This window comes from Pleurodeles waltl, chromosome 2_2, assembly GCF_031143425.1.
Source record: "Pleurodeles waltl isolate 20211129_DDA chromosome 2_2, aPleWal1.hap1.20221129, whole genome shotgun sequence".
Taxonomy (NCBI): domain Eukaryota; kingdom Metazoa; phylum Chordata; class Amphibia; order Caudata; family Salamandridae; genus Pleurodeles; species Pleurodeles waltl.
The window spans coordinates 1159587381-1159606183 of record NC_090439.1 but is presented as its reverse complement, the minus strand read 5'-3'; the positions used below and the strand labels follow the sequence as shown (position 1 = coordinate 1159606183).

At 44.0% G+C, this 18803-nt stretch overlaps 2 protein-coding genes across 4 annotated transcripts in view; both read right to left on the bottom strand.

The window, feature by feature from the left end:
- LOC138282993 (E3 ubiquitin-protein ligase TRIM17-like) overlaps positions 1-18803 on the bottom strand; it is a 62607-nt gene that overhangs the window by 18461 nt on the left and 25343 nt on the right. The window lies entirely within an intron of this gene.
- LOC138282992 (E3 ubiquitin-protein ligase TRIM39-like) lies at positions 11251-11971 on the bottom strand. Its single transcript, XM_069221085.1, has one exon. The coding sequence runs from the start codon at positions 11789-11791 to the stop codon at positions 11276-11278; it is 516 nt and encodes a 171-aa protein (XP_069077186.1). The 5' UTR covers positions 11792-11971; the 3' UTR covers positions 11251-11275.

Here is an 18803-nt window from a genome sequence, read left to right as displayed (position 1 = left end):
TGAGGATTATCTATGACTGACAGAACAATACATGTGCTTGAGTAAGAATTATCTAAAATTGGCAGCAGTGCCTGTGTGTGGAGTCGCTAGTATTTGAACTTGGGATTGCCCTGAATCAGCAGGGCCTATTTGGACTGAGCAGTGCCCATGACTGGAGACAGTAGCTCCTGTCCTTTGAATAAGCAGTGCATGTATTTGGAACCAGGACCGTGTATACTAGAATCAGGGGTGCACGGACTGAGGAATGCCTGGCTTAAAGTCAGCAATGCCTCTGCTTAGATTGAGAAGGGCCTCTTATTCACATCTGAGATATTTGTAATTAAGTGAGTCAGCAGTGTCTGTGCACTGAATCAGCGGTGTTTGTTTTTCATAGGCAGTGCCTGTGACTGAAATCAGCAGTGCCTGTGCTGAATCAGCAGTATTTGTGATTTTTATAAGTGCCTGTGACTGGAATCCGCAGTGCCTGTTATAAATCATCAGTAGTTGTACATGCATTTGGAGTGAGATCATCTGTAATTGAGTAAGCAGTGCCTGTTTGTGGATTAGGCAGTGACAGTATTTCACATCAGTGCTGCTTATGTTTGGCAGTGCCTGGATTTGCAGTCGCCATTATCTGTAATGATTAGTGGTTGACTGTGCTTGGAATGAGCAGTGCATGTGATTTCAAAGAGAATTGGCTGGGATTGGAGTGACGTGTCATTGGGCAGAGTGAGTAGTACCTATTTTGGGGGCTACCAGTGCTTTATTTGGAGTCAGAGTCATCTCTAACTGAGGCAGCAGTTCCTAAGCTTGGGAGTCAGTATTAGATGCACTGGAGACAGGAGGTTCTGTGCTTGGTGTAGGAATTATCTATAACTGAATTGAGCAGTGCCTGTTCTTGGAATCAGGACGGCTTATGACTTGAGGGTATCTGAAATTTAGTCACCAATGCCTGTGTTTGGAGACAATAGTACTTGTAATTTAATTCAGCAGTGCCTCTGGTTGAGGTCAGTAGTGCCTGTATCAGCAATGTCTATTTTGAATGAGCAGTGCCTGTGACTGGACATAGTTTTTCCTGTGTTTTGAACCAGATGTATATTTATTTTTTGGTATCAGCAGTACCTGGTTGGAGTCAACATTAGCAATACTGTAGCCAGCAGTGCCTGTGACTGTAATCAGGAGCCCCTGGGCTTGAAGTCAGCATTATCTTTAAAGAGTCAGGAGTGATTGTGATTGGAGTCAGCAGTGCCTGTGCTTTGAGTCTAGGTTGCCTGTAATTAAATGAACAGTGTTTGTTTAGAGAGTAAGCTGTGACAGTATTTTACATCAGTAGAGCATGTGTTTGGAGTCAGCAGTGCCTAGTCGCGGAAGAGGTAGTGCTTGTGATCGTTGTCAATAGTTATTGCACTTGCAATCAGGAGGTCCTGTGATTGCGGTCGGAGTTATGTGTGAGTAGTGCCTGTTCGTGGAGTAAGTGACAGTGATTTACATCACCAGTCCATATGCTTCGAGTCTGCAGTGCCTGTTCTCAAAGCCCACATTAGCTGTAATGGAGTCAGTGGTGCCTCTGTGAATAGGCAGTATTATGAATAAGCAGTGCCAGTGACTGGAATCAGAAGTGCACACTTTGAATCATCAGCAACTGAGTTTTGAATCAGCAGTGCCTGTGCTTTGAGCGAGCAGTGGATGTGCCTGGAGTGCTTGGAGTTAGGAGTGCATATGGTTGGAGTCAGGAGTACCTGTGACTGTGTTGTAAATGAAGATTTCAGTTGTCTTTTGAAATAAATATTTCATTTATTTCATATTTAAGCAATACAACAGGGCTCACCAACACTATCCGTTCCCCGCTGTATCCTAAAGCCAACTGACTCCTTTCCCCATACATTCTGATTCCATTAGCAACATTCTAATTACTACTTATTACAACATCTCTTTTTTTTCCAAACAAAGCAAAAAAAAAAGTATTTGTAGATAAATACAAATATCAATACATTATAAATTCAGAATACTTATTTGGTACATATACTTTTATTCTAGTTCTCAAGTTTGAGTCAGTTACATGAGATAACTCTTTCAATTTCTCCTCTCTGTTCCCTTTCTGAATCTTGCATTTCATTGACACTAGTGTTACTATCATTACTCATACTACTTTCCTCTATTCTGCAACTGGATTTTCCACTGATTTCATCATTAGCAATACCCACAAAATCAAAATATTCTTGTGTTTCCAAATTTAAATCCTTTGTATTTCCTTCACTTCTCCAAAGCCTCTCTTGATGTGGTTTTAATAAAACCACAGCATTTTTACTCCACCACCCTTTATCTTTCAAAATGCAGAACCATTAGTAACTTTCTAAACTTGTACAGGGGAAGTGTACACTGATTCTCTCTTAAGAACCTTATAAGGTTTTTTAATAAGAACCCAATCACCTACACTGAACACTTTAGGCCTGACTCTATTTATCCTATCATCATATATCTTAGTTTTTTCTTGTTTGTCAACAATCTTTTTTTAACTTGAAGTTCATTGTCATCCACAATTTTGACTGCATTGGAGTTTTTTGCTAGCTTGCCAAGCTTTGGAGTATGTAAAGTTTTCTCCTTTCTACCTCTCATCAAAAAGAAAGGTGAAAATCCAGTTGTAGAATTTACAGTACTGTTGTAACTATACAGCTTTTCCCGTAGATAATCACATACATCTAAATTTGATGCAATTGCTAATTGAACTCCTTCTTTCATGAATCTATTCATACGTTCAACTAGACCATTCAACGATGGATTGTAAAGGGGAGTCTTTTCTTGTTGTATACCCTGTCTATTTAAAAACGTACACATCTTTAGCAAAGTTAATTGTGTACCGTTGTCAGATACCAAAATTCTAGGTAATCCTTCAATTGCAAACATTTTTTTTTACAAACTCAATAACAGTGTCAGTACTAATGTTCCTTAAAAATTCCCAGTGAATCCATTTAGAATAGTCACAACAATTAAATAAAGCATATCAGAGTCACGTAATCTAAATGGGCCTAAAATAGCCATAGCTACTTTCTCCCATAGTGCATGAGGTATAAATACAGTTTGTAATTCTTTCTTGCACACTTTCCAATGTTTGTCTGATTTAATATATTCCACACAGTTATCCAAATACATATTAACATCATTGTCAAGCCCAGGCCACCAATAATATGATCTTAAAACGTTCTTTGTGGCAGTAGTTCCTGGGTGACTTTTATGAGCTAAATCAATCAACCTTTTCTTTAATATTTGAGGTGTGACATACAAATCATGTCTCATTAAGATTCCACACTCAATAGTCAGTTCATCAGCTACTTGTGGAAAATTCTTCAATACATTATCTAAATTTCTGTTAGGAGGCCACCCATTGGTGACATCTTTCATAACTTGCTGTAAGATCAAATCACTTTCACGAGCTTTATCCCATTCCTCAGCAGAAATCACACCATCACAATGTTCCACTGTGTTCAAATAAGCCACAACACACTCATGATCTAATATCTCACTGTCATCATCATCTTCGAAAGGTAACCTGGATAAACAATCCGCACATCTGTTCAAACCACCTGATATGTGTTTCATCACAAAATTATATTCTTGCAATTATGATATCAGCCTGATTAACCTAGAAGATGCTTTCATATTGCTCATTCCATCCATCATGCACATAAGTGGTTTAAGTTAGTTACTAACTCAAACTCATTACCCCAAAGATATGTTTTCAACTTCTCCAAAGCCCATATACAAGCCAAAGCCTCACTTTCAATAGTGCTGTAAAACATTCAGACTTCCAAAGCATTCTATAAACAAACGCTACTGTATGTTATTTTCCTGATATAATTAGATAAAATACAGCACCGATTCCCGTAGCACTAGCGTCAACCGTAATTCTGTTACGCCCTTTAGCATCATAAGGCTGTAAAGATGGCACCTTTAAAATGGCATTTTTCGTGTTTAGAAATGCAGACTCTTGTTCATCCGTCCATTAAAATCTCACCTTCTTCCTCAATAGCCTTCTAAGAGGTTCAACCAAACTGGCATAATCCATAATGAACCTAGAATAGTACTCACTCAATCCAAGAAAACATTTAAGAGTATCTTTATCTTTAGGTTGGGTACTTCTCAAATTGCCTTTAGTAAATCTTCTTTTGGTTTTATTCCTTCGGCTGACAGTGTGTGCCCAAAATATTCAATTTCTGTACATAAGAACTTACATTTTGATTTGCTGTCATCCCTCTTTCCTTTAAAATCCTCAACACTTTATTTAAAATAGCATTGTGTTCAGAAATTGTTTTCGCATATACCAAAATATCATCCTGAAATTTCTCGATACCTTCCATATCTTTAAATAGAATATCCATAAGCTTTGGAAATACACTGGCAGCTGATGCAAGTCCCAAGGGTAATCGTACATACCTATATGCCCCAAAAGGTGCTACAAAAACTCAAGTCAGCACACAACCTTATATCACCAATGCGTACAATCACACCCTCATTACACAATTTCTTTAACAGTTATTTCAACTCTCCTCTAACTGAAAGAGGAACTGGACAAACTTTATGAATGACAGGAGTAGCTTTCGCTTTAAATTTTTATTTCATGTTCAAAGCCTTTTATGCATCCGATGTGATTCACAAACACTTTCTGATTAGCTGCCAAAACTTGTTCAAGTGTCAAATGCATATCAGTATCCTCTACACTATTGACTTCTGAATATGGTATGTCTCCAAGAATTTGTTGGATTTGGTGATCCTGGTTTCAAAATTATTCCTAATTTACCCAAATCTTGCCAACCTACAATGTTCCTGCCATTTTCAGCTACATATATTTTAGTATTGATACTGCGATTTTTCAATTGAAGAGTGTCACAAAAATATCCCACATGTTAATATCAAATTCTCCAAATGCTTTTGGATTCACATCACTCTTTTCCAATATTATATTTTTCCAAATATTTTCAAAAATGCTCTTATCTAGAATGTTAATGGGAGAACCTGAATCCGTCATAACTTTCAACTCTTTCCCACCAATGCTGAAAATACCAATTGGTGCTTTAAATCTGTTCAATACACTTTTGCAACAGTCATCATCAACAGTTAACACTATATTTGCACACATTTCTTCATCAAAATCAACTACTGTATTAACTCTAATATGGTTACCCCCTTTTATACTTCTACATACATCAGCAAAATGACATTTTATTTTTTACATTTGGCACACTATGGCAGGACATCTGGAATTGTTACCCAGATGTGTTTTAGATCCACATCTATAACACTGTACGCTTTTTCTTCCGGCGCACTTGTTATCTTTGCCCCGTCCACTAATTTAGTCTTGAGATCTTGTACCATATACACATCAGACGTTAAAGCTTTAGTGGATAGCAACGATCTTTCAATTCCTTTAGCTATGTCAATGACTTCATGTAATGTTGGATTTGTGCATGCAAGCAATCTTTATTGAATCTTTTTTTATTAACATTGAAATACAAATTGATCACGAATATAAATGTCTGTCATCTCATTAAATTTGCATGAAGATGCTAAAACTCTCAAAGAAGCAATATATTCTTCAATGCTTTCATCTTCCATCTGCTTTCTCTTGAAAAAACTATGCCGCTCAACCATTAGATTTGGTTCTTCAGTGAATTGTTTTTCCATTTGTTTAACTGCCTCTTCATATTCGTTCAGTGGAATGAATTGACCCAGAGGTGGTTCAAATTCTGGTAAATTATCAAAAATCTCTTGACCAGTGTTGCCTAATAGGCCAAACATGAATGCTTTTTCCCGTTCAGGATCAATTTTTTTTCCATCAATAGCCACTAGGTAGTTTTCAAATGCTCTGTGCCAATTTTTCCATTTCATTATTGGTTTGCCAGGATTATTTAAAAACAGTGCAGGTTGATTTACAATATTACTCTGAGCCGTGTCACTGGATGTTAAAATTATAACTTTTTACACTAAATGCCACAATCTAAAAATGCACTTCCTGTATTGTTGAAATTCTCTGGCAACAGTTTACTTCAAAATATAATATCACTGTACATCAATTCCACCTCTTGTATTGTTAAAAAGTGTAACTTTCTATATATTTAAATTATCTTCCAGAACATACGTTTCCAGTGTTAATGAACTGCTACATAAAATAGCCGCTGTTTCTTTCCAGTTTTGGCAGGAGATAGTGCTTATTTTCCAAAATCAACATGTAAGATGGCTGCCGTTAACATCCTGTTTCAGCAGGAGATTGCTCCTACTTTTCCAAACTTGCCCAATCCAAGATGGCCACTATGTGCGTTATATATTTCAATAGGAAGTTGGTCTTGTACCAACAATATCAATCTATTTCTTGAGTTTCTTTAGTTTGTTTCTCAGAGCATATATATCAATTTTAAAGGTAATTGCCTGGCGATTTCACATCTGTTAGTTGATCGTCCTTCAGATCGCCGTTTTCAAAATACGAACAGCTAAAACCATCTAGGTGTCAATGCGGTCTCCACAGAAACGAGGTAAAATGGCATTGTTGAGCCATAGAACGCTGGTCGCCAACTTGTTGTAAACTAAGACTTCAGTTGTATTTTGAAATAAATATAAATATTTCATTTATTTAATATTTAAGCAGTGCTACGGGGCTCACCAACACCGCCCGTTCAGCGCTGTATCCTAGAGCCAACTGACTCGTTTCCCCGTAGATTCTGATTCCATTAGCAACATTCTACATTCTAGTTACTACTTATTACAACAGTCTGTTATACCTGTTTGCGGAGTTAGGGTTATCTCTATTTCAGTGAGCAGTGCCTCCTTTGGAGTATGCAGTAATCGTTTTTAACATCAGTAGCTGCCTATATTTAGTTAGCAGTGCCTGTATTTGAAGTTTGGGTTATCTGTAACTAAGCCAGAAGTGCCTGGAGTCAGCAGTGCCTGTGTCTGGAGTTATCCTTATCATTAATGGGACAAGTGCCTGTGGCTTGAATGTGCAGTGCCTGTGAGTGGAACCAGCAGTGCCTGTGACTGGAATCGGTAGTGCTTGCATTTGGAGTCAGTGTTATTTGAAATTGAGCCATCATTGCCTGTGTTTGGAACCGGAAGTGCCTGTGACTGGAGTCACAGTGTCTGTTTTTGGAGTCAGGTGCGCTCATGGAATCAGTGCTGAATGCTAATTAAATGATTAATTAGGAGCAGAAGTGGTTAAATCCGAGCTGGCAGATGGAATGTCACAGCCCCTCCCCATGTGAGCTGGTGCCCCTCCCCCACACACAAATCAAGTGGGGTGCTTCATGCCTATAGTTTATACACCTTTAAGCAACATATTGGAGGGTTTTAGAATGTAGTGAGTCATGTGTTATGTCATATAGATTGTACCTAGGTCAGATAGAGCGTGGAGAGGGAGTCTGGTGGAGGAAGGAGTGAGGAATGGTTGGGACGGAGCTGGCACTGTGGGGTTCAAGATGTTCCTCAATAAATCTACTGTTACAATCCTTCATCTGCGTACCTGGGAATTTAAGAATTTGGCGATGAGTGGCTTGAACCCCATCACACCAGATGTTTGCAACTTACACCAGCATGGAGGCACTCAGTATGCAGCTTACCAGTGAAGCATTCTTGCCTACATGTAAACAGAAGTCATTTCGACTCCATCGTCGCTTGATACGCATTAGCGGAAGCAGAACGCGTCTGCTGTGAGAGCCCGCCACATCGGAGATCAGTCGCCCAGTTTACAGCTCAGTGGCTCCTAGCGGCAACTTCTATGTGGAAACAGCCACCTTTTCACGCTATTTGCGCATACCTTCCAGTGATGTGCACACCAAATGTTTCAAGTGACTTACTTTAGTTGACTTACAACATACAGTGATTTTACACCTGTACGTAAGTGTTTACTCTTATAAACACTTGTGGATGGTGAATAAGGAAATCTTGTTTGCCCACATCCCTCGGTGGTATGCAGACCACGGTTAGTATGAATCTCCCGGCACCCCAACCTTTCATGGTGACCAAAGGTGAATCTAATATGCAGTAGGAAGAATGGAAAGATTATTTTGTGAACTATATAGCAACATTCGAATCAGAGGAATTATCCCGAGAGGAAGAAGAACATTTTGCTACATTGCGTAGCTCCTGCAGGTTTAAGAATTTACAACTGCATGGAGAAAAAAACAACATGCTTGGATTACGTGCATTAGCAGATTTAGATGCATATTTTAGTCCTACTGTATGTAAAGCCATAGATGGGTAAAATGTCTTCCACAGGAAACAAGGAATAAATGAAAAGTTAGAAGATTACGTGGCTGCATTGGGGAAAATTAGCCTTAACATGTAGGCTTGGGAGTTTGGAAGAGAAACTTATACGGGGTCAAGTCATTGTGCATTATATTAACCCTAATTTACAAGGCAGGTTATAGATAAGCAGTGAATCTTCTTTACAATAAGTAACTGTGATTGTGAGTAAATCAGAACTTACTACTGGATGTGCCAAAGCTGCTACAACTAGTAAGAATAATTCTGATGAAGACGTGGTTAAGTTAGTCAAAAAGAAAACTCAAGCAAAGAATTCCCTAGAACATAATAAAAAAGAAACCAAGATTGTAGAGAAACAGAAAACTAATATGAAAATGGATGAGTTGAAAGGCAAATGTTACTGTTGTGGTAGCTCAACACATCTGGCATATAATAAGAAATGTCCTGCCATCCGGCAAAACTGTGCCAAATGTGGGACTAAGGGACCCTTTGCAAGAGTTTGTTAGAAGTCCAAGGTTATAAAATGCATAGTTGATGATGAAGATGTTGGCAGTGATCAAAGTGGTTCAGATACTGATGTACCCCAAATTTTATGTGTACAAGATTACATAATGGATGTGAGGTATCAAAAAAGAAAAAAAACTATTTTCGAAATTGTTGCTGGTGGGATTCAGGTGAAATTAGTGGCAGACTCAGGATCACCGTGTACAATTATAAATGAGGATACATGGGAGAATGTATTTTGCACAAAATTTGGTCAGGAACTTGAAATGTCAGATATTCAGCGGCAGAGTTTTACAGGGGAGAATGTAATTACTGCAAGCTGAATTTTGAATTCAAGCGGAGAAGGGCTGAATGCAACCTGTATGTAGCAGTGAAGGGACCCTGTGTTCTAAGATTGTGGGACCAAGGAGAACTAGGTATCATTCTAGAATCAAAGAACCCTGATGCAGCACTTAGGAGCCGATTATGAGTTTGGCGGACGGCAGAGACTGCCATGCAGTTCTTCCGCCCATCGGTCCTATTACGAGTTTCTGCTCACCAGCCCAGCGGGAAACAGGGCTACAACATTGATGCCGGCTCATAATCGAGCTGGCGGCAATGTTGCCATTAGTCGGGCGCTGCAGTGAAAAGCGCAAGGGGGCTGTCCATGGGGGCCCCTGCACTGGCCATGCCAAGTGGCCCCCACCGCCCAAATTACGCCAGCTTTTCAATGGCTGTGCAACCGCCATGAAAAGGCTGGCGGAATGGGGACTCATAATACAGAGGGCAATGCGCCCATGGCAGATTACGACCGCTGGTACCACCAGGCTGTCGGCAAGCTGGCACTGTCAGCAGTCCGACCGTGGCGGCTCTGCCACAGTCGTAATGTGGCAGCCACACCGCTACTAGTGCGACAGTCAGACTGCCACCGCAGCCCTGGTAGTCTGGTGACCACCAGAGTAGTAATGAGGGGCTTAGTGTAGATACAGAACAGATTAAGAAGAAAGTGGCAATTGGGTAAAAAAGTTCCCCAAGGTATTCTCAGGAAAGATAGGTAAATTGAAAGATTTTTGTGTAAAATCGTTCTGAAAAGGAATACGTGTCCTAAAGTGCACAGATTAAGGGACATTCGTATGAGTGTGAAAGAGGAAGTAGTAGAAGTTAGAGCCCCTCCCCCACACAGGAGTCACAGCTCCTCCCCACATGAGTCACAGCCCCTCTCCGACACTAGTCACAGCCCCTCCCCACACAGGAGTCAAAGCCCCTCCCCCACACAGGAGTCACAGCCTCTCCCACCACAGGAGTCACAGCCCCTCCTCCACATTAGTGTCACAGCCCCTCCTACACACAGGAGTCAAAGCCCCTCCCCCACACAGGAGTCACAGCCTCTCCCCCCACACAGGAGTCACAGCCCCTCCTCCACATTAGTGTCACAGCCCCTCCTACACACAGGAGTCAAACCACATCCCCCACACTGGAGTCACAGCCCATCCTCCACACTGGATTCACAGCCCCTCCTCCACATTAGAGTCAGAGCCAATCCTCCACACTGGAGTCACAACCCCTTCCTCACACTGGAGTCACAGCCCATCCTCCACACTGGAGTCACAGTCCCTTCCCCACACTGAAGTCACAGCCCCTCCTACACACAGGAGTCACTGACCCTACCTGACACAGAAGCCAAAGCTCCCCCCACAGTAGAACCACAGCCCCTCCCCCACATCGGAATCATAGCCCCTTCCCACACTGAGGGTCACAGCTCTTCATAAATGCAGTGATCAGGGTGTGAGGGCGGCAGCTCCTACACCAGCCTCAGCTCTACTCCGGGGGGGGGCTGCAGCTCCTACACCAGCCTCAGCCTCTGCCCCGGGGGGGGGAGGGGGGGTGCAGCTCCTACACCAGCCTCAGCTCTGCTCCTGGGGGGGGCTGCAGCTCCTACACCAGCCTCCTCAGCTCTGCTCCTGGGGGGGGAGGGGGTTGCAGCGCCTACAACAGCCTCAGCTCTGCTGCTGGGGGGGCTGCAGCTCCTACAACAGCCTCAGCTCTGCTCCTGAGGGGGCTGCAGCTCCTACACCAGACTCAGCTCTGCTCCTGGGGGGGGCTGCAGCTCCTGCACCAGCCTCAGCTCTCCTCCTGGGGGGGGCTGCAGCTCCTACACCAGCCTCAGCTCTCCTCCTGGGGAGCAGAGGGGTTGCAGCTCCTACACCAGCCTCAGCTCTGCTGCTGGGGGGGTGCAGCTCCTACAACAGCCTCAGCTCTCCTCCTGGGGAGCAGGGGGGTTGCAGCTCCTGCACCAGCCTCAGCTCTGCTCCTGGGGGGGCTGCAGCTCCTACACCAGCCTCAGCTCTGCTCCTTGGAGGGGGGGGGGCTGCAGCTCCTACACCAGCCTCAGCTCTGCTCCTGGGGGGGGGGGGGCTGCAGTCCTACACCAGCCTCAGCTCTGCTCCTGGGGGGTGGGGGGGCTGCAGCTCCTACACCAGCCTCAGCTCTACTGCTGGGGGGTGGGGGGTGCAGCTTCTGCACCAGCCTCAGCTCTGCTCCTGGGGGGGGGGGGCTGCAGCTCCTACACCAGCCTCAGCTCGGCGCACCAGAGACAGAAGATCGGGAAGAGTCTGTGAGTGAAGTGGACTCGGGAGAAAGTGTAGAGAAGCTCCATGGAGTCTGCGTTGTACAGGGACAGCCGCCCCCCCTCATAGTCCAAATACACCCCCAGCTTCAGGGGCTCCTCACGAGGGGACAGAGGGGTCAGAGGGGAGGTGAGAGCCAAATACTGACCATCCAACCACTCCCTCTCCACAGCCCAGACTCCCCCCTCAGGTGACCATGTGATCCCTCTCTTCCTCTCCACAGACTCTGCTGCGACCCCCGCAGTCCATCCCATCCCCTCCTGCAGCAGCTGCACCTCCCAGTAATGTCTGCCTGAGGTGAACCCCTCACTCCCCAGCACACAGAGATCATAGGCAGTGAATCTCTTGGGGGTGTCCGGCAGGGGCTGGGGTCCATCTGCCGGTATCACACGTCTCCCCCCCTCAGACAGGAGGAGCCCAGGATGAGCTGTGTCTGGATCCAGAGTCACCATCACTGCATGGAAGAGACTCGGAATTCGAGATTTAATGCCACAAAGAAAGCATATACAAGTTATTTATATTTTATATTCAGGTTATTGACACAAGGCAAAACTATACAGCACCTCTCTAGAAGGAGCACACTGTACTGTATAAAACACTGCACTACACAGCACCAACCTGGAAGAAACACACTGTACTATACAATAGACCGCACTACATAGCACCTACCTGGAAGGAGCGCACTGTACTGTTGTACTGTACAATATACTGCACTACACAGCACCTACCTGGAAGGAGCACACTGTACTGTACAATACACTGCACTACACAGCACCTACCTGGAAGGAGCACACTGTACTGTATAAAACACTGCACTACACCGCACCTACCTGGAAGGAGAAGACTGTACTGTACAATACACTGCACTACACAGCACCTACCTGGAAGGAGCACACTGTACTGTACAATACACTGCACTACACAGCACCTATCTGGAAGGAGCACACTCTACTGTACAATACACTGCATGATATAGCAGCTATCTGGAAGGAGCACACTGTACTGTACAATATACTACACAACGGAAGGAACACACTGTAAAATACACTGCACAGCACTTACCTGGAAGGACCAAACTGCACTGTACAATACACAGCACTACACAACATCTACCTGGAAGGAGCACACTGTACAATACACTGCACTACACAGCACCTACCTGGAAGGAGCACACTGCACTGTACGATACACTGCACTATCAGCACCTAACTCGAAGGAAAGCAGTATACTACACAATACACTGCACTATACCACACTTACCGGTAATAAGTGCAGTGTACTATATAATACACTGCACTAGCAGTAATTTCCTGTATGGAACACACTGTACAATACACTGCACTACCAGCACCTATCTGGAAAAAGCATACTGTACTGTACAATACACTGCACTACACAGCACCTACCTGGATGAAGCATATTGTACTGTGCAGTACACTGCACTATACTGCACCTACCTGATAGGAGCACACAGTACATTACACTGCACTATACCGCACCTATCTGGAAAGAGGACACTACAATACACTACACTACACAGCAACTACATGGAAGGAGCACACTGTACTGTACAATATACTGCACCACACAACACATATCTGGAAGGACCACACTATATAATACATTGTACTAGCAGCACCTACCTGGAAGGAGCACAATGTACTGTACAATGCACTGCACTATACCATATATGCCTGGAAGGAGTGCACTGTACATTACACTGCACTATAGAAGGAGCCCACTATACAATATAATGCACTGCACAGCCAATTCTCGGAAGGAGCACACTATACAATAGACTGCACTATACCACACCTAGGTGGAAGGAGCACACTGTGCTGTACAATATACTGCACCACACATCACCTTCTTGGAAGGAGCACATTGTAATGAACAATACACTGCACTACACAGAACCTACCTGGAAGGAATACACTATTCAATACACTGCACTACACAACACCTACCTGGAAGGAACACACTGTACAATACACTGTACTACACAGCACATACCTGTAAGGAGCACACTGCACTGTATATTACACTGCACTATACCATACCTACCTGAAAGAAGTGCACTGTACTATGTAATACACTGCACTAGTAGCACTTACCTGTATGAAGAACACTATATGATACACTGCACTAACAGGACCTATCTGGAAGAAGAATACTGTACAATGCACTGCACTACACAGCATCTACCAGGAAGGAGCACATTGTACTGAACAATATACTGCACTACACCACACCACACCTACCTGGAAGGAGCACACTGTACAATGCACTGCACTATAGCACATCTACCTGAAAGGAGTGCACTTTACATTAAACTGCACTATAGACGGAGACAAGTGCACAATACCCTGAACTATACAGCATCTACCTGGAAGGAGGACACTGTACTGTACAACAGACTGCACTATACCACAGCTCCTTGGAAGGAGCGCACTGTGCTGTACAATATACTTTAATACACAGTACCTACCTGGAACGACCACACTGTACAATATACTGCACCACATAGCACCCACCTGGAAGGAGGACACCGTACAAAACACTGCCTTACACCACACCTACCTAGAAGGATTACACTGTAATGTACAATATACTGCAACACTCAGCACGTACCTGGAAGGAGCACATTGTACTATAAAATACATTGCACTACACAGCACCTAGGTGGAAGGAGCACACTATACAATGCACTGCACTAAACAACACATACTTGGAAGGAGGACACTGTACAATATACTGCACCACAAAGCACCTATCTGGAAGGAGCACACTGTACTGTACAATACACTGCAATACACAGTACCTAAATGGAAGGAGCACACTGTACAATGCACTGCACTACACAACCCCTACCTGGAAGGATCACACTGTACAATATACTGCACCACACATCACCTACCTGGAAGGACCACACTGTACTGTACAATACAATGCTCTATACCACATCTACCTGGCAGGAGTACACTGTACATTACAGTGCACTATAGAAGAAGCCCACTGTACAATACACTGCACTAGACAGCACCTACCTGGTTGGCAGCACACTGTACTGTACCACACAGCACCTACGTGGAAGGAGCGCACTGCAATGTACAATATACTGCACTAGCAGCACATACCCATAAAGAGCACTCTGTGAAATACACAACACTACACAGCACCTATCTGGAAGGAGCATGCTGTACTGTATGGTACACTGCACTAACAGCAAATACCTGGAAGGAGCATGCTGTACTTTACAATACACTGCACTACACAGCACCCACTTGGAAGGAGCATACTTTACAATACACTGCACTAGCACCACCTACATCTAAAGAACAAACTGTACAATACACAGCACTACACAGCACTTACATGGAAGAAGCACACTGTACTGTACAACAACTGTACATTACATTGCACAAGCAGCACCTACCTGGAAGGAGCACATTATACAATACACTGCACTATAGAAGGAGCACACTGTACCAGACACTGCACTACACACCACCTACCTAAAAGGAGCACACTGTACAATACACTGCACTACACAGCACCTTCATGGAAGAAGCACATTGTACTGTACAATACACTGCACTACTCAGCACCTACCTGGAAGGAGCACATTATACAATACACTGCACTATAGAAGGAGCACACTGTTCCATACACTGCACTACACACCACCTACCTGAAAGGAGCACACTGTAGTATACAATATACTGCATTACACAGCAACTACCTGGAAGGAGCAATGTACTGTACAATATACTGCACCACACAGCATCTACCTGGAAAGAGCACATTGTAGTGCACTATACACTGCATTCTAGAAGGAGCACACGGTACAATAAATTGGACTACCCAGCACCTAGCTGGAAGGAGCACACTGTACTGTGCAACACACTGCACTATACCAGAGGACTACCCAGCACCTATCTGTGGAAGGAGCACACTCTACTGTTCAATACACTGCACTACAATGCACCGAACAGGAAGGAGCACATTGTAAAGTACACTGTACTACAGAGCACCTACCTGGAAGGGGCAGACTATACTGTACAATATACTGCACCACACAGCACCTAGCTGGAAGGAGCACACTGTACTGTACAATACACTGCACAATACTGCACCTACCTGGAAGGAGCACATGCTACTGTTCAATAAGCTGCACTACACCGCACCTGACAGGAAGGAGCACACTGTAAAATACACTGCAATACACAGCACCTTCATGGAAGGAGCACACTGTACTTTACAACACACTGTACTACACAGCACCTACCTGGAAGGAACACACTGTAAAATATACAGCACTATAACACACCTACCTGGAAAGACCACACTGTACTGTACAATACACTATAGAAGAGGCACGCTTTACTGTACAATGGACTGCATTACACTGCACCTACCAGGAAGGAGCACACTGTACAATACACTGCACTATACCGCACCTCTCTAGAAGGCACACGCTGTACTGTACAATACACTGCAGTACACAGCACCTACATGGAATGAACACACTGTTGAATACACTGCACTATGCAGCACCAACCTGGAATGAGCACACTGTACAATACACTGCACCATGCACTATACAGCACCTACCTGGAAGGAGCACACTGCACTGTACAACACACTGCACTACACAACACCTATATGGAAGAACCACACTGTATAATACATTGTACTAGCACCACCTACCTGGAAGGGGCACACTGTACTGTACAATAACTGTAAAATCCACGGCACTATACAGCACCTATCTGAAAGATGCACACTGTGCTGTGCAATACAATGCACTATACCACACCTACCTGGAAAGGGCACACTGTAATGCACAATCCACTGCACAACACATCACCTACCTGGAAGGAGCACACTGTACTGTACAATACACTGCTCTATACCACATCTACCTGGCAGGAGTGCACTGTACATTACAATGCACTATAGAAGAAGCCCACTGTACAATACACTGCACTACACAGCACGTACCTGGAAGGAGCATATTGTACTGTACAATAGACTGCACTATACCACGCCAAGCTGGAAGGAGCACACTGTGCTGTACAATATACTGCACTACATAGCACCTACCTGGAAGGAGTACACTGCAGAATACACTGCACTACACAGCACCTACTTAGAAGGAGCACACTGCACAATACACTGCACGATAGATGGTGCACACTGTACAATACACTGCACTACACAGCACCTACCTGGAAGGAGGACACTGTACAATATACTGCACCACAAAGCACCTATCTGGAAGGAGCACACTGTACTGTACAATACACTGCAATACACAGTACCTAAATGGAAGGAGCACACTGTACAATGCACTGCACTACACAACCCCTACCTGGAAGGATCACACTGTACAATATACTGCACCACACATCACCTACCTGGAAGGACCACACTGTACTGTACAATACAATGCTCTATACCACATCTACCTGGCAGGAGTACACTGTACATTACAGTGCACTATAGAAGAAGCCCACTGTACAATACACTGCACTAGACAGCACCTACCTGGTTGGCAGCACACTGTACTGTACCACACAGCACCTACGTGGAAGGAGCGCACTGCAATGTACAATATACTGCACTAGCAGCACATACCCATAAAGAGCACTCTGTGAAATACACAACACTACACAGCACCTATCTGGAAGGAGCATGCTGTACTGTATGGTACACTGCACTAACAGCAAATACCTGGAAGGAGCATGCTGTACTTTACAATACACTGCACTACACAGCACCCACTTGGAAGGAGCATACTTTACAATACACTGCACTAGCACCACCTACATCTAAAGAACAAACTGTACAATACACAGCACTACACAGCACTTACATGGAAGAAGCACACTGTACTGTACAACAACTGTACATTACATTGCACAAGCAGCACCTACCTGGAAGGAGCACATTATACAATACACTGCACTATAGAAGGAGCACACTGTACCAGACACTGCACTACACACCACCTACCTAAAAGGAGCACACTGTACAATACACTGCACTACACAGCACCTTCATGGAAGAAGCACATTGTACTGTACAATACACTGCACTACTCAGCACCTACCTGGAAGGAGCACATTATACAATACACTGCACTATAGAAGGAGCACACTGTTCCATACACTGCACTACACACCACCTACCTGAAAGGAGCACACTGTAGTATACAATATACTGCATTACACAGCAACTACCTGGAAGGAGCAATGTACTGTACAATATACTGCACCACACAGCATCTACCTGGAAAGAGCACATTGTAGTGCACTATACACTGCATTCTAGAAGGAGCACACGGTACAATAAATTGGACTACCCAGCACCTAGCTGGAAGGAGCACACTGTACTGTGCAACACACTGCACTATACCAGAGGACTACCCAGCACCTATCTGTGGAAGGAGCACACTCTACTGTTCAATACACTGCACTACAATGCACCGAACAGGAAGGAGCACATTGTAAAGTACACTGTACTACAGAGCACCTACCTGGAAGGGGCAGACTATACTGTACAATATACTGCACCACACAGCACCTAGCTGGAAGGAGCACACTGTACTGTACAATACACTGCACAATACTGCACCTACCTGGAAGGAGCACATGCTACTGTTCAATAAGCTGCACTACACCGCACCTGACAGGAAGGAGCACACTGTAAAATACACTGCAATACACAGCACCTTCATGGAAGGAGCACACTGTACTTTACAACACACTGTACTACACAGCACCTACCTGGAAGGAACACACTGTAAAATATACAGCACTATAACACACCTACCTGGAAAGACCACACTGTACTGTACAATACACTATAGAAGAGGCACGCTTTACTGTACAATGGACTGCATTACACTGCACCTACCAGGAAGGAGCACACTGTACAATACACTGCACTATACCGCACCTCTCTAGAAGGCACACGCTGTACTGTACAATACACTGCAGTACACAGCACCTACATGGAATGAACACACTGTTGAATACACTGCACTATGCAGCACCAACCTGGAATGAGCACACTGTACAATACACTGCACCATGCACTATACAGCACCTACCTGGAAGGAGCACACTGCACTGTACAACACACTGCACTACACAACACCTATATGGAAGAACCACACTGTATAATACATTGTACTAGCACCACCTACCTGGAAGGGGCACACTGTACTGTACAATAACTGTAAAATCCACGGCACTATACAGCACCTATCTGAAAGATGCACACTGTGCTGTGCAATACAATGCACTATACCACACCTACCTGGAAAGGGCACACTGTAATGCACAATCCACTGCACAACACATCACCTACCTGGAAGGAGCACACTGTACTGTACAATACACTGCTCTATACCACATCTACCTGGCAGGAGTGCACTGTACATTACAATGCACTATA